Source organism: Zootoca vivipara, chromosome 3 (genome assembly GCF_965207765.1).
Source record: "Zootoca vivipara chromosome 3, rZooViv2.hap1.1, whole genome shotgun sequence".
NCBI classification, from domain to species: domain Eukaryota; kingdom Metazoa; phylum Chordata; class Lepidosauria; order Squamata; family Lacertidae; genus Zootoca; species Zootoca vivipara.
The window spans coordinates 105,173,675-105,196,187 of record NC_142586.1 but is presented as its reverse complement, the minus strand read 5'-3'; the positions used below and the strand labels follow the sequence as shown (position 1 = coordinate 105,196,187).

The following is a 22,513-nucleotide window of genomic DNA, read 5'->3' as shown; positions in this document are numbered from 1 at the left end:
TGTAAAATAAAAACCCCTTGCCGTGCAGGGCAGGGGCCTACATAAATCAAAGGCCATGCTGCGTCCTGTGCCACCCCCCCCAGGCAGGCCCCCACCTCCACTTGGCAATGTTGGTCTTTTGGTGGGTTTTTTGGGGGGTGGGGGTAGTGTTGCTAAATGGTAAAGTAAAAACCCATTGCCGTGCAGGGGCCTACATAAATCAAAGGCTGTGCTGTGGCCTGTGCCACCCCCCCCCCCAGGCAGGCCCCGACTTCCACTTGGCAATGTTGGTTCTTTGGTGGGGTTTTTTGGGGGGGTAGTGGTGCTAAATGGTAAAGTAAAAACCCATTGCCGTGCCGCCAAGTGTGTTGCTGTGGGCCCCCCCCGGGCCTCTCAGGGGCCTAAAACAAAGGCCTAGATAATGGCTGCCTTGGTGTGTTTCAGTTGCTTGGTTGATGATGATGTCATTTGGTTTGTGGGTGTGGCTTAGATTTCACAGGAAGGGAGGGGGTGTACTGTGGGAGGAATTCCACTTGAGGGCGCTGTTTGAGTTGGTGGAAAACCAGCTCTGTACCTGCGCAGGTGTGCGATTTGAGGGATTTTTGCCCCCAACAACGCGCGGAGAGTGGCCTGGATCGTTGTGTCAAAATTTCAGGACGATCGGTCAAGCGGTTACGGAGAAAAGTGGAACCTGGATTTTCACGTTTTTTACATTTATATATATATAGATTGTAATATATTTATTAAGATTTTTCAAACAATTAATTTTTTTTTAAAAAAACATACAAAACACAAAAAATACAACAATACAAAAAATACAAAAAATGTAAAAACAAAAATTCAAGCTTATAACCCTTGTTGCTAATCTGTTGACTTCCTCATTCCTCCTCCTTCTGCGATTCTTTACATTTCTTCAGTAGTAAACTCTAAGTCTTATATAATTCTAGTTATTTCTTAATATTACCTTATTTCTATATCATTTACATCTTAACCTTTTATATTCTCTCCAAATCTTTCTTCATACTTAATTTATCATCAACTTCTAACGATACTTATTTTACACCATTGTATTATCTACAACCTCTATTTTATCTCCCTCACTTCCACTAATTCTAATCTATTATATGCTTATTCTTTAAATAAATTTTAAATTTCTTCCAGTCTTCTTCCACTTCTGCTTCACTTCGATCTCGGATTTGCCCGGTCAGTTCAGACAGTTCCATATATTCTATCAACTTCTGCCATTCATCTTCTGCCATTCATCCACTGTTGGTATTTCTTCATTCTTCCAATTCTTTGCGAGTAGAATTCTTGCTGCTGTTGTGGCATACAAAAAGAAAGTAACATCCTTCCTAGGTATAGCATCTCCCGTTATCCCAAGTAAGAAGGCCTCTGGTTTTTTAACAAAGGTGTTTTTCAACACTTTTTTCAATTCATTATAAATCCTTTCCCAGAAGTCTCTCACTTGGGGACACGTCCACCACATGTGGAAGAAAGTTCCTTCTTTCTTTTTACATTTCCAGCATTTATTGTCTTGTTTATGATAAATCTTTGCTAACTTTACCGGAGTCAGGTACCATCTATACATCATTTTCATTAAATTTTCTTTTAGAACTGTACATGCGGTAAATTTCATATTCTGCTTCCATAGCCTTTCCCAATCTTCCACCATAATGTTATGCCCCAGATTCAGGTTTATATACAAGACATTACAGTCTGGCTGTTACTAGCCTGGGTGTTACCAAATTATCTAATGAATAAACTAAAATAGAATGGATACAGCATTGATGTGTTTTGTTGTATACTCATTTTTCACTAAATATATATATCTTAAGCACCATGCAGATATGCCTAGTTGGTATTCACACTCAGGAATACTTTGTGTCTAACATAATTAATTTGAGAGCATCGTGTGATACACAGTGCGGCGTTTTCCTTGTGAAAGGATCTTGGGCGAAAAGTCGCACACTCCTGCTTTCCAAAGGATATGAGGGGAAACAGGCGAGCTCTAGCAGTGGCTCTTAAAAGTTTAGCAACGATCATATAGAATTATTTATAGAAACTAACTTGAACAGCTGCTTTTCCCACTCTCTTGCGGGACTCATTAAAATCCTGTTTAACACTCAAATAAGACTGTGTGTTTGGTGGCGAGAGGGAGAAAAGTGTGTGTACTTTAAAGAAATTACAGGATTTGGAAATTAAGATCAAAGGTGCAGAATGATCTTGAAGTTACTCACTGCTCCCCACGCTTTCCTGACGAATTAAAAAATGATGACAAGGAGCAGAGCGGCTTCTTCTGCACAGCCAAAAATGGAACAGGAGAGTTAAATGCAGCCATGTTGCAGTCTGCATCTGAAAAAGGAAGCAGGGAATAAAAAGAGGAGGTATTCAGAGGGTGTCTCAGGAAATTACTTATGAAGCTCTACGTAACCTGATAGCACAGGGCTGGGATGTCTGGCTCCTAGGCATATCACTGCAAAGATGAAGGCAATCCTGCGCGCACTTGTCCGAGAGTAAGCCTTCTGGAACACAGTGGGACTTTCTTCCATGTAAAAAAGCACAAGATTGGACTGCATGGCTCATGTAATTTAGTCCTCCATCCTGAGACAAGACCCCCCCCCCAACCCCACTGCCAATTTTAAATCGCCTCATGATATTCAGACAGTGGTATGTTACAAGCAAAAACCAGGGACAAATAACATACTATTCCTGTTCATACTCAACAGCTAGGCACATCTCCTTGTCTCTTAGAAGAACAAAAGGGCAGCCCGCTGTTTTCTTTTAAAGCAGAGCAAGGGCCAAACTAGATGATGAGATATTTTAAGGGCGTGATTGCATTTTGTCTAGTTTTAACATCTTAAGTAACAGGGGGAGAGATTAGAATAAGGACTGTGGTGGTTGAGGGATTAAACCCCACCCCCAAGTCATGGCCTCAATTATTATTGCTTTTCCCTGCTGTCAGTTAATATCACTTCCCTCCCAGAACTAATAGCAACTGCTGGGGGGATTAATAGGGATACTGGCAGGAGCAGAAAGGGTTAACTCTCCCTATATGCTGTGTTCTAGATTATACATTCTCATAGAGATGTACATCCTCCCTTCCTCTGCTGTTAGGTTGCAGGAATACTTTTATTATTTGTGTATATTAGTTAGAGAGGCATCTCAGTATTTTGCGCTGTTGAGCTACCACATGGCATACAACTCTGGGGATTCTGTAGAAGTTGAGAGGCATGGCAGTCCGCTATAGCTCAGATGACTGAACAATCAGTGAAAGTTAAACTGTTCCAAAACTTCCCATTTGATTGTTTCAGAGTTGCTCTCTTCGGACAGAAGTCCACGAATACAAAGATACTTACAGGGGAGATTCAGCATACAGGAGTGAAGTGCTCAAGATTTCCGAACCACCAGTTCTTACCTGCAAATGCCCTCTGCCCAAGTCAACTGCAATATTTTTCCTAGGCTCAAAAACTGGAGGCAACTTTGGCTAAGGAACAAAAGGTCTGGCCTGGCATTTATAGATATTCCTTCAATTCCTGTATTGGTGTTACCTGGGTAAAGGTTGGCTTGGGGATTCATGTTAATTAATGTAGTTTATTTCCCTTATTGGGATGCGGGTGGCACTGTGGTCTAAACCACAGAGTCTAGGGCTTGCCGATCAGAAGGTTGGCGGTTTGAATCCCCGCAACGGGGTGAGCTCCCATTGTTTGGTCTCAGCTCCTGCCAACCTAGCAGTTTGAAAGCACATCAAAGTGCAAGTAGATAAATACAGCGGGAAGGTAAACGGCGTTTCCGTGCACTGCTCTGGTTCGCCAGAAGGGGCTTAGTCATGCTGGCCACATGACCCGGAAGCTGTCTGCGGACAAACGCTGGCTCCCTCGGCCTATAGAGCGAGATGAGTGCCGCAACCTCAGAGTCGTCCGCGACTGAACCTAACGGTCAGGGGTCCCTTTCCCTTTCCCTAGTTCCTTTATTATTTCCAATTAATATTTCCAAGGAAGGGACTTTTAAGCTCCAGCTCAAACAAATCCCAATTTCAGGAAGTTCTAGGATCTGAGTATGTGTCTGAGGTTCTCCTCTTCAGATACCGTTGCTAAGAAGTTATAACATTTGCACAGATCTGTCGCAATTGTGTTTAAGTGTCTCTCTCTTTTTTAATTCTTTATTGAGATTAAAATTAAAAATATAACAAAATATAACAATAAAAACAATACAAATAATATGAACAAATAAACCATACCTAAAACACAAATTATACATAACCAAAAACTTCTAGTCAAATATATCATTTTTTTTTAATTTTATTTATTACACATAGCTAAAAACAGAGAGTGATACATATACATACATTCATACCATTCGTCATACAAGACATGCAAGGCATAAACAAAAAATACAAGAAATGCACAAAAAGTCGATTACCTACATTGGCATGCCTTACCTACACACATTACATTCCTACCTGTAAAACTTTATTACTAATATTATAATCAAATTTCTCATCAAAGTACGAAAATCCAATAGAACAATTTTAAGGAAAGTTCGATAGGAGGAGAAAAGAGCAATAGACAAGCTAGACAGCAACTAAGGCTTCACCTGAGATATCTTTTTAGTATTAATAGAGAAGATTTGAAGAGGTATCTCAGGAAAGGGAAATACAAGAAAAAGCTAAAGAACGAGAAAGAAAGAGGGAGAAGAGGAAAAAGAAAAAAGGCAAAAAGAAAAGTAAGAGGAGAGAAAAGAGAAAAAGGAGAGAAAAAGTCGTGAGAAAAGTAGGAAAAAAGAACAAAGAATAAAAAGAAAAAGGAGAAAGGAAAGGCAATTCAGACTGATTCAACAGTCATCTCTCAACTAAATACCTTTCATCTTCTAGCACTTCCACCGCGCTATACACAGGAGTTTACGCTTCAATATTTCTTATACTGTCCTCTAATTACCACACACAGTCTCATTAACCTTCGTACTTGATCCCGATCCCGTACCCCAAATCATTAACATCTTATCCCAAGTACTATAAGGAGGGAAAAAAAGACTAAACACTCTAAACTTCTTATAAGCAGTCCTGTATAGTTAGTCTAAACACAGCCATGTTCTGTTCCCCACTCCCATATTCCTTAAATAATCGTTGAGGCACTCCCACTGTTTTCTGATCTTATCTTTAGATTTATTCCGTATCAAATCTGTTAGCTTTGCTAGTTCTAAGTATTCACAGAGTTTGTCGACCCATTCACTTCTTGTTGGTGTTCTTGATTCCTTCCAGGTTTTTGCAATAAGCGTCCTTGCCGCTGTTGTTGCGTATAGATATATATCTACCTTGTCTCGGGGAATATCTCTGTTTAGAATACCTAATAGATATGCTTCCGCTTTTTTCCCATATGAGGTTTTAATTAATTTTTGGGTTTCCCGGTGGATCATCTCCCAAAATAATTTAATTTTAGGGCATGACCACCACATATGGAACATCGTTCCAACGGCCTGCTGACATTTCCAACATTTGTTGTTGTTGTTTTTATTTATTTTTCCTATTTTGGCCGGGGTCATGTACCACCTATAGTGTATTTTCATGAAATTCTCTTTCAATATATAGCAAGCTGTGAAGTTGATTTGCTTTTCCCAAAATTCTTTCCACCGTTCATATTCTATAGGATATCCTAGATCTTGCTCCCATTTTACAATATATTTATTTTTTACTCCCTGCTCAAATAAATCAAATAAATCGATTAAATCCAATATATACATCCTTCTTCTGTAAACCGACTTCCACTTGTCTTCTTCCCGGGCCGATACACTCATACCTTTTTACACTGCTTCACTTAATTTCCAAATTTTTGATCTGTACGGAATATTAAAAGTAAATCCAAGTTTTTTATCATGGGGCACTGCCTTTTAAAATATTCCCAAAAATTTCCCCAATTTTGGATAATTTTTTTATTACTGCCCCCTCTAATTGCATTTGTTAATTTAGCTAATTCCACATAACTTAATAATTTTTCTTGCCATTCTCCAATTTTGGGGATATCCTAATTTTTCCAATATTTAGCAAGTAGAATTCTTGCTGATGCTACTGCATATAAAAAGATTTTTTTTTCATCCTGTTTATTTATAGCTCCCCCCACCATCCCTAATAGAAAACACTCTGGGCTCTTTTTTATGTTATACTTACATATCTTTTTTAGTTCTTCCAATATGTCATTCCAAAATATTTTTACTTTATAGCAGTGCTGTGTTTAAGTGTCTCACTGAGATTCTGGTGGGTCCACTAAACCATTAATTATTTTAGGCTAGAATTGCAAAAGAAGATGGATTGTTTATATAGCACCATCAATGTACAACGGTTACTTTTGTTAGATATTAAATTTATAGGGTTGTATTTTTTTCGGGTCTTCTAAAACACCTTTGATCTAATGTGATCGAATTGGGAATTAAAGATTAAGAGGAAACCACATTAATTTCAGCTTGGAAAATTATCTTAGAAGTTGACAAATTTAGTAAAGAAGTTGTTTTCTGTATTTGATTATAAAGCACACACCCCCACACCCCCGGTATGTAGGGTCTATGTAGTGTAGGAGGCATATGTATTTATTTATTGTATCAGTATTTGTTTGTTTGTTTTATTTTCATTTTTTGTATCATTTATTAAGGAATAAATAAAAAAATTAAAAAGCACACACACAGAGACAGTACTTCACATTCTTATGTACAACAATTTCTACCAGGAACCGGCAAGGATACAATCAAATAAGGTGCGTTAAGACACATGTATGGTGTGTGCACAGTCAACATAAATTGCCTAGGAGGTTCTTACTGCTAGGTGACAGTTCTGTTGCCCAAGAGACATGCTCGTTTTCCAACTGCAATCTGGAACATTGCAAGTCTTTTTAACTTTGACTAGCATTTACTGACATTATGGTATTTTAACATTAAGTATTTTCACCTGCTTTATGAAAATTACCATATTTTTCTGTGTATAAGACACCCCCATGTATAAGACGACCACTATATTTTTTGCCCAAAATTAAGAAATAAGTAATTGCAATATTCTATGTATAAGACAACGTCCAATTTTAAACTTTAAATTTTTTTGGGGGGAAATATAGTCTGTTGTTGTTGTTGTTTAGTCATGTCCGACTCTTTATGACCCCATGGACCAGAGCACGCCAGGCACTCCTATCTTCCACTGCCTCTTGCAGTTTGGTCAGACTCATGTTGGTGGCTTCGAGAACACTGTCCAACCATCTCGTCCTCTGTCGTCCCCTTCTCCTTGTGCCCTCCATCTTTCCCAACATCAGGGTCTTTTCCAGGGAGACTTCTCTTCTCATGAGGTGGCCAAAGTATTGGAGCCTCAGCTTCATGACCTGTCCTTCCAGGGAGCACTCAGGGCTGATTTCCTTCAGAATGGATAGGTTTGATCTTCTTGCAGTCCATGGGACTCTCAAGAGTCTCCTCCAGCACCATAATTCAAAAGCATCAATTCTTCGGCGATCAGCCTTCTTTATGGTCCAGCTCCCACTTCCATCCATCACTACTGGGAAAACCATAGCTTTGACTATTCAGACCTTTGTCGGCAAAGTGATGTCTCTGCTTTTTAAGATGCTGTCTAGGTTTGCCATTGCTTTTCTCCTAAGAAGCAGGCGTCTTTTAATTTCGTGACTGGTGTCACCATCTGCAGTGATCATGGAACCCAAGAAAGTAAAATCTCTCACTGCCTCCATTTCTTCCCCTTCTTCAGTGGTGCCTCGCTTAACGAATGCCCTGCTTAATGAAATTTCCGCTTAACGAAAGGTTATTCTAGCGGAGGTTGCCTCGCTAGACGAATTCGTTTTACGAATCGCGGTTTCCCATAGGAATGCATTGAAATTCAATTAATGCGTTCCTATGGGCAAAAAAAAAAATGCAATGCATTCCTATGGGATTTGCTAGACGAACTTTTCGTTATAAGAAAAGACCCGTGGAACGAATTAAATTCGTATAGCGAGGCACCACTGTATTTGCCAGGAGGTGATGGGACCAGTGGCCATTGTTGTTGTTTTTTTTATGTTGAGCTTCAGACCATATTTTGCGCTCTCCTCTTTCACCCTCATTAAAAGGTTCTTTAATTCCTCCTTACTTTCTGCCATCAAGGATTGTTTCATCAGCATATCTGAGGTTGTTATTTGTTCTGGCTATCTTAATTCCAGCTGAACTCCATGGACACTGACAACAGGCATACAGTCTTATGCATGGAAAAATAAAGGTAATCTGGTGGTGTATGTGCTAATTTTTTGCAATTTATTCAGAATTTTCAAAATGGAAGAAATCTAAATACAAATTTAGCAGACTGTAAAATTCTAGATAAAATTCCTGACTTTGGAGAAGCTAAGGCATAAATTATCATTTGTTTTATATACAGAAGAAATAAGATATGTGTATATGAAAGGCTTCTCCCAAAAATAACACACATGGTATCCAAAGAGCTAAGTAGAAATAATTTAGTGAGGAGGCAAAGGATCTGATTTCCAGATTGAGTCACGGGAGTAATACGGTAGGTCATAAAACATATTCTGTAGGAGTGGGGAAGACCCAAAGGAACTATATAACACTCCTTTGCTGGTTCTGTGCTCTTGGCATTTCACGTTCTCATGAAAGGAAGGAAAATCTTCATTCTCAGATATATGACTTGTCCAGGGAAAGAGACTACAGCTAGCTTGTTAGAAATAAATGAGTTCATGCTAGCTATAGTTGGTTGGTGTGGACAAAATCACAAACCACAGTTAAGCAAAAGCCGAAGTGAAATCTTCTTACTTCCTCCTCCCAAGTACATGGGAGAGAAGGGAAGGGAGGGCTTGGCACAAGCAAGAGGCTCACAGCTGCCCATTTTGGCTTGCTCATGCAACACTAAACTGTGGCTTAGTATGGTGCCCAAATATGGTCATACCATCATAGTTGCTGGTGATAAGAATTACCCTATTTGGAAATATTTTTAAACACCTTCCCTCTATAGCAGGGAAAAGGATGGGAGAAGCTCATGGAAATTGTATAGTCTGACAGATGCAATGCTTCATTTTAAGACTGTGACAATGTAACTAATACTCTATTTAGTTGTAAATTAGCATGGATTAGTGGTCAGATTTGCACCATTGTTTAGGAAATATACTGGTAAGAATCAATGAAAAACTTGATTTAAATCAATTCACTGCTAGATACATCATCTTAGTGATTAGTCCAATTTCTCAACCAAAATATATTCCTGATTAATAAAGGCTAACAATCATCTAGCTATAATTAATTAATTGATAGATTGTGAAGAGGGTTTCACAATGGATCATGCTTTTGAAAGATATTATAAGACTCCTCCCTGGATTCTCAATTATCACAAATTTAAAAAGGCTGCAACCCTTTTTACTTATGGATGTTAAAGGTACCTCTGCCCAAATGTTCACCTTTCAGTATTTTAGCCAATGAGAGCCAAGGCACTGACTGGGATAAATGTGATGCAGGGATGAGGAAAGGACCTGTCAAACTTGGATTCAAAAGCAAACTCGGCTGATTTGATCTGGGTGGATCAGATCAGATCCTGCATCCACTTCAGAATCTGCAGTCCGACGATCCCTTCATGAGGTTGCCCCGAGTTTTTACATGGAGGCAGCTGTGTTTTTCCCGTAACCCCCCCCCCCCGAGTGATGGTATGCCCATCAAGTCCTGTCATATCCAAGGGGCCTTGCCATCTTGTAGTCAAATTGTGTGGCGGCAAGGAGACTCGTGCACTAGCCACACCAGGCTGTGGGCAGCTGGATGATCTATATTTGGACTTTTTAAAAGGCAATAAGTAGCTTTTACAACAGAAGCAGCACTGCCTCATAGGCAGTTTATTTTTTACCTTGATGTTTTATACGATTTCCCCTTAAAAATCTGCATAGGCACAGGACATGTTAACACAGATAAATTAAATAGCTTCAAGTCTTTCTATTCAGTTTTAAAGTTTCACATTGTTTTACAATGAAAATGCTCCAGTGGAACCAATCCAGTGCCTCACATTTGCATCACACTGCCCTCCCTCCCAGGAAGCAGTAGCGACTCACCTGCTGGGAGGTAAGGTCAGCGTCTTCATCCCACCCTGCTGCTTACTACTAGTGACAGAGTATTATTTCTGCAAGCTACCCACAGAAAATATAAATGTAGCAGGTAGAAACAAATAAAAAAGGAGTCTGTTTTTTGTGCAAGTCATGTGTGTCTAGATGAGAAAGGACTGTAACAAACATAAAACCAAATAAAGGTAAAGGTAATGGACCCCTGACAGTTAAGTCCAGTCGCGAATGATTCTGGGGTTGTGGTGCTCATCTCACTTTACTGGCCGAGGGAGCCGATGTTTGTCCGCAGACAGTTTTCTGGGTCATGTGGCCAGCATGACTAAGCCGCTTCTGGCGAAACCAGAGCAACACACGGAAATGCCGTTTACCTTCCCGCCGTTTACCTTACCTTACCTACCTATTTATCTACTTGCTTGACATGCTTTCGAACTGCTAGGTGGGCAGGAGCTGGGACCCAGTAATGGGAGCTCACCCTGTCGCGGGGATCCAAACTGCTGACCTTCCAATCGGCAAGCCCTAGGCTCAGTGGTTTAGACCACAGCCCCACCCGTGCCCCTATATAAAACCAAATACATACCACGAAAAATATGGCTTTATACTTGGACCATGTGATCCCTGGACAAACAAGTACACAGAATCCAAATTCACCCTGGAAAGCAGATTAAGGTCCTTGAGGAAACTCGATTTCAAGGGGCAGACCGAAGACTTGGATTTGGTGAATTTCTTCCAACATTCCTAGCTATTACACCGATTCCCAAGGGAAAAAGTGGATCCCACAATTTGACGTTTGGTGAGTGGCAATGAGAGAAGCAACTATATTACGGGTGAGCCTAATCAGATTTCATCAGACGATGAGGCCACATTTCAAAAGCGTTGGCATCAATAAATGATTGGCTATTAACCCAACAAATAGTGCATTGATTACATTTACACTTACACACACACACAGAACTCCTCAATGCCTTCTTTGCCTCAGTCTTCTCCAAGAAAGAAAACAACGCCCGACCTGAAGAATATGGAGCAGATGATTCAGCAGGGGAAACACAGCCCAGAATAAGTAAGGAGGTAGTACAAGAATACTTGGCTAGTTTAGATGTATTCAAGTCTCCAGGGCCAGATGAACTACATCCAAGAGTATTAAAAGAACTGGCAGAGGTGATTTCAGAACCACTGGCAATAATCTTTGAAAATTCCTGGAGAACAGGCGAAGTTCCAGCAGACTGGAGGAGGGCAAATGTTGTCCCTATTTTCAAAAAGGGGGAAAGAGAGGACCCAAACAATTACCGCCCAGTCAGCCTGACATCAATACCAGGAAAGATTCTAGAGCAGATCATTAAGCAAACAGTCTGTGAGCACCTAGAAAGAAACTCTGTGATCACTAAAAGTCAGCATGGGTTCCTGAAAAATAAGTCATGTCAGACTAATCTGATCTCATTTTTTGACAGAATTACAAGCCTGGTAGATGAAGGGAACGCTGTGGATGTAGCCTATCTTGATTTCAGCAAGGCCTTTGACAAGGTGCCCCATGATATTCTTGTAAAGAAGCTGGTAAAATGTGGGCTAGACAATGCTACCATTCAGTGGATTTGTAACTGGCTTACTGACCGAACCCAAAGGGTGCTCATCAATGGCTCCTCCTCATCCTGGAGAGTAGTGACTAGTGGGGTGCCACAGGGTTCTGTCTTGGGCCCAGTCTTGTTCAACATCTTTATCAATGACTTGGATGATGGGCTTGAGGGCATCCTGAGCAAGTTTGCAGATGACACCAAATTGGGAGGGGTGGCTAACACCCCAGAGGACAGGATCACACTTCAGAATGACCTTAACAGATTAGACAACTGGGCCAAAGCAAACAAGATGAATTTTAACAAGGAGAAATGTAAAGTACTACACTTGGGCAAAAAAAATGAAAGGCACAAATACAGGATGGGAGACACCTGGCTTGAGAGCAGTACATGTGAAAAGGATCTAGGAGTCTTGGTAGACCACAAACTTGACATGAGTCAGCAGTGTGATGCAGCAGCTAAAAAAGCCAATGCAATTCTGGGCTGCATCAATAGGAGTATAGCATCTAGATCAAGGGAAGTAATAGTACCACTGTATTCTGCTCTGGTCAGACCTCACCTGGAGTACTGTGTCCAGTTCTGGGCACCACAGTTCAAGAAGGATACTGATAAGCTGGAACGTGTCCAGAAGAGGGCAACCAAAATGGTCAAAGGCCTGGAAACGATGCCTTATGAGGAACGGCTTAGGGAGCTGGGTATGTTTAGCCTGGAGAAGAGAAGGTTAAGGGGTGATATGATAACCATGTTCAAATATATAAAAGGATGTCATATAGAGGAGGGAGAAAGGTTGTTTTCTGCTGCTCCAGAGAAGCGGACACGGAGCAACGGATTCAAACTACAAGAAAGAAAATTCCACCTAAACATTAGGAAGAACTTCCTGACAGTAAGAGCTGTTCGGCAGTGGAATTTGCTGCCAAGGAGTGTGGTGGAGTCTCCTTCTTTGGAGGTATTTAAGCAGAGGCTTGACAGCCATCTGTCAGGAATGCTTTGATGGCGTTTCCTGCTTGGCAGGGGGTTGGACTGGATGGCCCTTGTGGTCTCTTCCAACTCTATGATTCTATGATTTCCTCTCAGAAGCACAGAGCAGCTTATATATAGCGTCAAGGTGGTTTTCCTTTCCAGGCATTGCTCAGGGCTACATTTTCTTTGATTTAGTTGCTGAATTGTATCATGGAGCGCCTTCACACCGCTTGCTGGGCCATGCATGCTAGGATAATCATCTTGACGAAGTAAAAAATCACAAGTGCTATTTTTTTTCTTGTTGAATGTCTAGGTATGCATGAGAGTCACAACATTCTTATAGGGACAGGAATTCCTTTGCTTCTTTTAGTTCATGAGCTACAAAAGCAATAGTTTGTGTCAAGAATCAATGTGCTTTCGTCAGTGTTCAACGGACTAGGCAATGTTCCCCAATCATCCTCACACCAATGTGATATGGTTAGGGGGGAACTGTCTTTCTCCATCTGCTATTCCAATAGGGGCTAGTCAAATACCGCAAGAAAAAAGTGCAACAGCCATTCCCATTTATCCCCAGTATCTGCTGGTTAGAGTTTAACATCTGCTGAATTCAGAGAATGGCAAGACTACGACAGGCAGAGAAATTAATGTTTTCCTACCTATGTATATGAGTATCCAGTTAATACTGGCTTGTAACTAGTTCACACTCCCATAACCTGGAGAAACAGGCCAATATCAGAAAACAGCTAAATATATGAGCCAGAGAGGTCAGTATGGAATGGCAGTTGGGAGTGCTGGATTTGGGATAGCTGGTTTCAAATCTCTACTCAGTCATAAAGCTCATTGGGTTATCTTGAGCTATAACTACATCTCAGCTTAACTTACCTCACAGGAATGTTGGAATAAAGTACTGCATGAACCACCACATATATCACCCTCACCACATTGGAGGAACAGTGGAAAAACAACAGAATCCAAATTATAATCTAGTGTGTAATCGTGTTACAAAATGCCTTATGCTGAAATAGGCCATGGTCTTTTTCCAGCCAATTTGATTCCCTGCTTCATAGCCAACTACAGTGGCAGGGGCAACCCAGCCAGATGGGTGGGGTATTAAATAATAAATAATAACAACAACAACAACAACAACTCAGATGACACAGGTACAGTAGTTGGCACAATTGCTCCTGGGCTTCCTCTTCAGTATTGCAGAGCTCAGCCAACTTCCTGGTATTTTGAGGAATTACGGACCATGAAGTGATATGGATGTAGACTAGAGATCAAGTCTTGCTCTAGAGTTCTAATGTATTTATTGTTTCTGTTACAAAATTGTACACACATAAATAACAAGACATGACACGACTGACAAAAAGTGAGTCACGGTGTGTGTGTGCGTAAAATACTAAACATATTATTTTACAGTACATATTACTGAGGTGATTACAGTACACCAGTCCAATGAACTCTTCAATAAATCAACTTGGAAAACACACAGGAATAGGAATGAGCTAATAAGTAGTGCCTGCTTATCTATGCCATATTGTAATATATGCTGTAGGTATTTCTCATCCATGTGTTGGTCCATGTTTGCCAGACTGTATTATACCAGTGATCAATATTCATTAATTGCAAGGAAAAGCTCAAGGCTTGTTCTAAGGTCAGCTGAACCACTGGTTAGGGCACATAACTGTGTGCGACATGTGAAAATATAGGCAGCAAAAGCATACTTTGTAATCTGTGTTGCATCCTCTAGCAGCCAGCAAGCCAAGCTCTTTCTAGTATTCAGAGGTTGCTGTGGAGGAGAGACCCCTGGAGCCTTCAAGAACCTGCTGTAACCAACTAGCTGCATATTTTTAGGATAAAATCACTCGGTTTTGGAGACCTTGACTCCACAGTTGTTGCAGTTCCGACTGAAGTGCCCAATGCCATTTCTTGCAATGCCCTGCAGGATCCCTTTCAGTTTATGCATTCTCGTGACAAGAATAAAATGCATTATTTTCGAATTGACTACATACCCTCTTGATGCCCGTCGGGTCTCTGTCACCTTGAAAGAGGCAATGGTGTGGCCAGTCCTAAAAACGTGAGCCCTACACCTACCCATCAGTTGCAAATTCCATTTGCTTTGCTGATACTTGTTATCATTCTAGACACATTCCAATCTGGGTTTAGGGCTTACTATGGGACCAAATTGGCCTTGGTTACCCTATGGACGACCTCTATCAAGAGCAGAAAAAGGACAGTCCAGTCTTGCTCCTTCAGTGTCACTTCAGCTTTTGATAGCAATGATGATGGCATTCTCCTACACTGACTCTGTAGGCTATACACCAGTGCCTGGACACCATGGTTGTTCTAGATTTTATCTTTAGCCTTTTCTAGATGAGGGCAACTAAACTGAGCTTAAATCCCAGTGGAGTGGGTGATTGGCTCGTGTCCAAAAATAGGCCAATTGCTTGTTTTGGATGGGACTGTGCTCCTTTCTGAAGGAGTTTGTTTGTTTCCCACTCTTCATTAGAAAGTTCTACAGCCTCAGACATAGAATGAAAGTGCAGGACACTACTTCTGTGGAGAGAGAATTTGACAGTGTTGGATCTGCCACAGAGAATGACCTCTCCTGCGTTATTATTCCCCAAACCTCTGAGGGTGGTTCAGCTACCAAGAGGGTTCCCTCTTCTGATCCTAACACTTGAGAGGGTCTGTAGGGAGGGAGGTGGTCTTTCAGTTATTTGGAGCCTAGGTCCCAAATACACAGTGTGTGGGTGCTCCTGGATCCAGCTTCGTCAACTAGAGGCTTTTACAAATGCCATATGATATTCACTTCACAGCTGTGAGTTGAACTTCCAGTGTGCTTTGGAACTCCCTGCCTATTAACATGAGGCAGGCACCCTTGTTGTAGTGCTTCATATGCCTGTTAAAAAATTAATTCGTCTGGTAAGTCTACCAGGACATATAATCTAATTAACTATGCACTTGGTTTTTAAAACTTTCTGATTTTATGTGTGTATTACTGATAATTGTTTTGCGGTGTTTTTATGCATGCTACATAGGGGTTATTTTTATTAAGTGCTTTACAGCTTCTATTACTATTTAATTTATGCATCACTTCCTGTGAAACATCCTGAAGCAATTAACAATAAAGATAAATACATTCTAAAATATCTAGAAGTGCATATTGGTTACTCACCTGTTGCTGGGAACCCAGATCTCTCAAGATAGGGTCTTTTGTATGAATTGCCACACTTCCCCATTTATTAAGCCACAGCACTTTGTCATTAAGAAAGTGTAAATTTCATGTCCACATTCACAACTGGAAGACTTATTACACTTTTGAGTTCTGTGTAAAGTGCTACTGACACAACTAGTAGTAAGCAATTCAACAGCCTCTGCTTGCATCATTTTGTTTTTGTTTTTAAATTAACTTATTCTTTTAGCAACTTAGAAGTTTTGAGCACTTTTCTACTGCACATATCTTTCAGCATGGAGGGTGCAGGTAGTGATGTGAAAAGGAGGAGGTACCCCGCCCCAGCAATATTCTGACATTGTGCTGACGTATTTTTTTTCTATTTACTTTGAAGGTTTCGCTCTAATTTTTATTTATGTCAGGCTTCCTCAGCCTCGGCCCTCCAGATGTTTTTGGCCTACAACTCCCATGATCCTTAGCTAGCAGGACCAGTGGTCAGGGATGATGGGAATTGTAGTCTCAAAACATCTGGAGGGCTGAGGTTGAGGAAGCCTGACTTATGTTGTAATAACGCTGAACAGGTGTACCCCTTGCAGTAGGGTTAACCTTGAGGACAGAGAACAATGCTAATGGGCACTGCCACTGTGCTGAAACAAATAACCAATGCAAGACCACTCCATGTTATGGTGGAGTGTATAGGATTTCAACAAGAGAGCTCAGCAATCACCTCTGCCATGAAACTCGCCATAAGCAATGTTACTGAGATCTGCTGAATGGCCCACAGGAATCAGAGGAAGCTGTTACAGTGGCAGAACTTGAGATACGCCACCAGTACGACAGATAGCTGGTAAAATCCTCCCATACACCAGCAGATGACATGGAGTGGAGGTGCGGACTGCACAGGGGAAGAACATACACATAACAAATCTGATACCCTTCAAGCTATGCCCAACCTTTAGTGATGGTGCAACATTACCCCAGCCCCCAGACCCACTGTAAGGGATTTCCCTCCTGTTGACTTTTACTGGAAGGGAAAGACTTTAAAAACTGCTCCCCTCCCAGGCTGAGCATGTTTACAATTTGGTGCCCTTTCCACATCTCCAGATCTGGTGTAGTAGGTTAAGTATAGGGTTGCATGGGCTATGTCCTTGGGAAAATCAGTACCAGTCAGGAAACCCATCACGCAAGGGTGTTTTTTTTAAGGAAAAAAATGTGGGTTTGTGTATACAACCATCAGCTCCCTGGAGGAAGAAAATAAAATAAAAAACACATTGTATTGTATTTCATTGCATTGTATTTATTTGATTTACACCCCATCCTTTAACAGCTTACTTGGGCAACTTACAGAAAGATTAAATAATTACAGTAATACTATTAAAACAAAAACATTCCTACATACAGCACAGCAGCATATAAGCAGTCAGCAGAAATAAAAACAAACACCAAGCAAAGTAGTGTACAGAGGATTATTAGTATTATCAGTATAATCACCTTGTAAACCACTGTTTCAATGCAATTTATACATAATTAAAAACAGTTAAAAAACAAAAAAAGAAGTACAATTAAAAAAAAGACTAAATCTCTTAACAAGTGGACAGTCAGGGTAAATACCCATTTATCCAGCTGGGAAAGCCTGTCAGAACAGAAATGTTTTTTTCAATCTTTCCCAGAAAGGGCAAATAGTGCTTGCCCTACCTATCTTGACAAGAATACTATTCTACAGAACAGGAGCAGCCACACTAAAAGCCCTGCTCTTGAGTTACTGCAGAGTGCGCTTCTGAAATCTTTGAAACTGGGAGGAGAAACTCTCGTACAGACCATTGCGATTTACTGGGTTCTAATTACAGGTAGCAGTGTTGGTCTGCCATAGTCGAAACAAAATAAAAATAAAATTCCTTCCAAAATAAAAAAAATCCTTCCAGTAGCACCTTAGAGACCAATGACAAACTTAGTTGGTCTCTAAGGTGCTACGGGAAGGAATGTTTTTATTTTGTTTCAATCTACTGGGTGTATAAGGAATACAGTGGTCTCTCAAGTAACCTGATCCTGAGAGGTATATGGCCTTCTGGAAAGAACCATGTTATGTCTTATAATTATTAAAGCATGTTTCTTCCTGGATCCAGGGACTAGTATTTCATCATAGGTGCTAAAATCCAGGAGATACCATTTGTATCACTCAACATTATTTGGATACAGGTAGGTAGCCGTGTTGGTCTGGATCGAAGTAAAATAAAAAAATTCCTTCAGTAGCACCTTAAAGACCAACTAAGTTTTTATTTTGGTATGAGCTTTCGTGTGCATGCACACTTCTTCAGATACAGTGAAATGGAAGTTTCCAGGCACTTATGTAGAGAAGGGGTGGGGATGGGGAGGGGAGGGGGGATCACTCAGAAGGGTGGTGGAAATGGGTGATTGACTGACTGATAGCTGTTGATGACCGCAAACGACTGCAAATGGTTTTGCATGAAAAAGCAAGGGTTGAGATGGCTGAAGATCGCTTATCATGTATAATGAGATAAGAACCCGATATCTCTGTTCAAACCAGGTCCCTCCATGGTTTTGAGCTTGGTGATAAGTTGCAATTCAGCAACTTCTCTTTCCAGTCTATTTCTGAAATTCTTTTGTAGTAAGACAGCTACTTTGAGATCTTGTATAGAATGTCCTGGGAGATTGAAGTGTTCTCCTACTGGTTTTTCTGTCTTCTGGTTCCTGATGTCAGATTTATGTCCATTTATCCTTTGGCGTAGGGTTTGGCCTGTTTGTCCAATATAGAGAGCTGAAGGGCACTGTTGGCATTTGATGGCATACACAATGTTAGAGGATGAGCAATTAAATAGTCCTGAGATGGTATGTTGGATGTTGTTGGGGCCAGTAATGGTGTTGTCTGGGTGTATGTGGCAGCAAAGTTGGCATCTGGGTTTATTGCAGGCTCTGGTACCAGTGTCCATGTTAAGTCTGGTGGTTGTATTATTGTGGGTGAGGAGTTGTTTAAGATTGGGTGGCTGTCTGTAGGCAATGAAAGGTCTTCCTCCCAGAGCTTGAGAAAGGGAGCGGTCATTGTCCAGGAGAGGCTGTAGATCTCTGATGATGCGTTGTACTGTTTTAGCTTGGGAGCTGTATGTGATGACTAGTGGTGTTCTGTTATTTTCTTTTTTAGGTCTGTCTTGCAGCAGGTTCTCTCTAGGTATCTGTCTGGCTCTGTTGATCTGTTGTTTAACTTCATCAGGTGGATATTTTAGTTCTAAAAAGGTTTGCTGTAGATCTCTTAGGTGAGATTCTCTGTCTGTAGAGTTGGAACAGATGCGGTTGTAACGTAAGGCCTGGCTGTATACGATGGATTGTTTGGTATGTTTGGGATGGTAGCTAGAAGCATGTAGATATGTTTGTCGGTCAGTTGGTTTTCTGTATAAGGTGGTGTCTATACGTCCATCCTGTATTTTTATAGTAGTGTCCAAAAAATGTATTTCTTGCATAGATTGGTTCATTGTTAGGTTGATGGTGGGGTGAAAGTCATTGAATGTCTGGTGGAAGGTTTCCAGGGTCTGTTGTCCATGTGTCCAGATAATAAAAATATCGTCAATGTATCGCAGGTACAGGAGAGGTTTGAGTGGGTAGGAGTTAAGGAAACGTTGTTCTAAATCTGCCATGAAGATGTTGGCATACTGTGGGGCCATGCGGGTGCCCATGGCTGTGCCGCTGATCTGGAGGAACAGGTCATCACCAAATTTGAAGTGGTTGTGGGTAAGGACAAAGTGGCAGAGTTTGGTAGCAAAGTCCGCTGTGGTTTTATCTGAAATGGTGTTCCTTATGGCTTGTAAACCATCATTGTGTGGGATGTTGGTATATAGAGATTCCACATCCATAGTGGCTAGTATAGTGTTGTTAGGAAGATTGTTCAAATATTGTATTTTCCTCAGAAAATCTGTGGTGTCACGTACGTAGCTGGGAGCACTGATAGCATATGGTTTCAGAACAGAGTCCATATAGCCGGAAACACCCACTGTAATGGTGCCAATACCTGAGATGATGGGGCGTCCTGGGTTTCCTGGTTTGTGTATTTTGGGTAGAAGATAGAAAGTTCCTGGCCGAGGTTCCGCTGGTGTGTTTGTGAGGATCTGTTCTTGGATGTGTAGGGGTAGCTCCTTAATAATCTTGTTCAGTTCTTTTTTGTATGCTTGTGTGGGGTCTGAGTCCAATTTCATGTAAAAGGCAGTATTGGAAAGTTGTCTGTGGGCCTCTTGGATGTAATCAGTTTTATTCATGATGACGACAGCTCCACCCTTGTCTGCCTCTTTAATTATAATGTCTGGGTTGTTCCTGAGATTTTCTATGGCTCTCCTTTCAGCATGGTTTAGATTTTGTTGTAAGCGATGGTGTTTTCTGGTCACATCCGTTTGGATTCTGTGGCGGAAGCATTCGATGTACAGATCTAGTGTGGTATTGCGTCCATCAGGAGGGGTCCATGTGGAGTCCCTTTTTGTGTAACTTCTTTTCGGTGGTAGTTGGTGGTCAATGTTCTGTTCATTGATGCGTTTGGAGGGTGATGGTTGTTCCCCAGTAAGTTGAGAGGTGTTGTGTTGTGGGGATGTAGTTTGTTCTACTTTGTCTTGTTCTTGTGTGTGATGAAAATACTCCTTCAGGCGTAAACGGCGGAAAAATGCTTCCAGGTCCCCGCAGAACTGAATCATGTGTTGGGATTTGGCAGGGCAGAATGATAGTCCCCGTGAAAGGACGGAAACCTTCCACCAGACATTCAATGACTTTCACCCCACCATCAACCTAACAATGAACCAATCTATGCAAGAAATACATTTTTTGGACACTACTATAAAAATACAGGATGGACGTATAGACACCACCTTATACAGAAAACCAACTGACCGACAAACATATCTACATGCTTCTAGCTACCATCCCAAACATACCAAACAATCCATCGTATACAGCCAGGCCTTACGTTACAACCGCATCTGTTCCAACTCTACAGACAGAGAATCTCACCTAAGAGATCTACAGCAAACCTTTTTAGAACTAAAATATCCACCTGATGAAGTTAAACAACAGATCAACAGAGCCAGACAGATACCTAGAGAGAACCTGCTGCAAGACAGACCCAAAAAAGAAAATAACAGAACACCACTAGTCATCACATACAGCTCCCAAGCTAAAACAGTACAACGCATCATCAGAGATCTACAGCCTCTCCTGGACAATGACCGCTCCCTTTCTCAAGCTCTGGGAGGAAGACCTTTCATTGCCTACAGACAGCCACCCAATCTTAAACAACTCCTCACCCACAATAATACAACCACCAGACTTAACATGGACACTGGTACCAGAGCCTGCAATAAACCCAGATGCCAACTTTGCTGCCACATACACCCAGACAACACCATTACTGGCCCCAACAACATCCAACATACCATCTCAGGACTATTTAATTGCTCATCCTCTAACATTGTGTATGCCATCAAATGCCAACAGTGCCCTTCAGCTCTCTATATTGGACAAACAGGCCAAACCCTACGCCAAAGGATAAATGGACATAAATCTGACATCAGGAACCAGAAGACAGAAAAACCAGTAGGAGAACACTTCAATCTCCCAGGACATTCTATACAAGATCTCAAAGTAGCTGTCTTACTACAAAAGAATTTCAGAAATAGACTGGAAAGAGAAGTTGCTGAATTGCAACTTATCACCAAGCTCAAAACCATGGAGGGACCTGGTTTGAACAGAGATATCGGGTTCTTATCTCATTATACATGATAAGCGATCTTCAGCCATCTCAACCCTTGCTTTTTCATGCAAAACCATTTGCAGTCGTTTGCGGTCATCAACAGCTATCAGTCAGTCAATCACCCATTTCCACCACCCTTCTGAGTGATCCCCCCTCCCCTCCCCATCCCCACCCCTTCTCTACATAAGTGCCTGGAAACTTCCATTTCACTGTATCTGAAGAAGTGTGCATGCACACGAAAGCTCATACCAAAATAAAAACTTAGTTGGTCTTTAAGGTGCTACTGAAGGAATTTTTTTAACATTATTTGGAGTTCATGTGGTGATTTAGTACCCCTATTTTATGTATTCCAATTACACGAGCTCTGTAATGTGTTTAAAGTTTTCAATATTATGACTATCAACCAAACAACATGGACATTTGCTTTCCATCTCGTATAGAAAACACAGTAAACACTACCCTTTGCTTCTGGAAAATTTTGAACACTTGAAGCCAAAGACTATACTGTACAAATTTGTTCCGGAAGCATATTAATTGACAATGGAAAACTTGCTTTAGTTTCCAGCTCTTCTCCAGCTTTTGTCCAAGAATCTGAGTTCTCACTACAGAAATGTTTCTAGTCCTCATAATAAAGGTAACTTATCTGGCCATATCTGGCCACATCACTATGAAACAATAAAATTATAGTACAGTAACTTGTTCGGGCAACCCAGTCAGATAGGCGACTAACAACAACAACAATAATAATAATATTTTGCCATTTTTTCAAGAGCCAGATCCTTATTTTGTACAACTGCTAGTTCAAGTGATATGCAAAATACTGTAATTTCATTCCCCAGAGCAGACCTTTGGCACCACAATGGGTTTTAGCAACAAATATTATATACTCACAAGAAACATGAGGCAATTTCATGGATGTCATCTGATGTGTCTTCATAGTACGAACAAATTCTTGGAACGTACAGGTGGTTTTAGTCCACTGAATTCTGTTTCAGGAAAAGGCTTTTAGAGTAAGTTTGAGACATATAGG

General features: G+C 40.9%; 1 protein-coding gene across 3 annotated transcripts in view; it reads right to left on the bottom strand.

Annotated features, from left to right (window-relative positions):
• The window catches only part of LOC148686394 (uncharacterized), a 28,211-nt gene that overhangs the window by 4,503 nt on the left and 1,195 nt on the right, over positions 1-22,513 (bottom strand). Inside the window, exons 2-4 of one of the 3 annotated variants that reach the window (XM_088667415.1) lie at positions 22,375-22,469; positions 2,217-2,331; positions 680-1,296 (exon numbers count right to left, since the gene is read on the bottom strand). In XM_088667415.1, the coding sequence (XP_088523541.1) occupies positions 1,260-1,296; positions 2,217-2,331; positions 22,375-22,469 (247 nt within the window). In that variant the 3' untranslated portion in view covers positions 680-1,259. Of the gene's footprint in view, positions 1-679; positions 1,297-2,216; positions 2,332-13,858; positions 16,639-22,374; positions 22,470-22,513 lie in introns of those variants that run through there. The other 2 variants (XM_088667414.1, XR_015949360.1) reach the window with 2 other exon arrangements.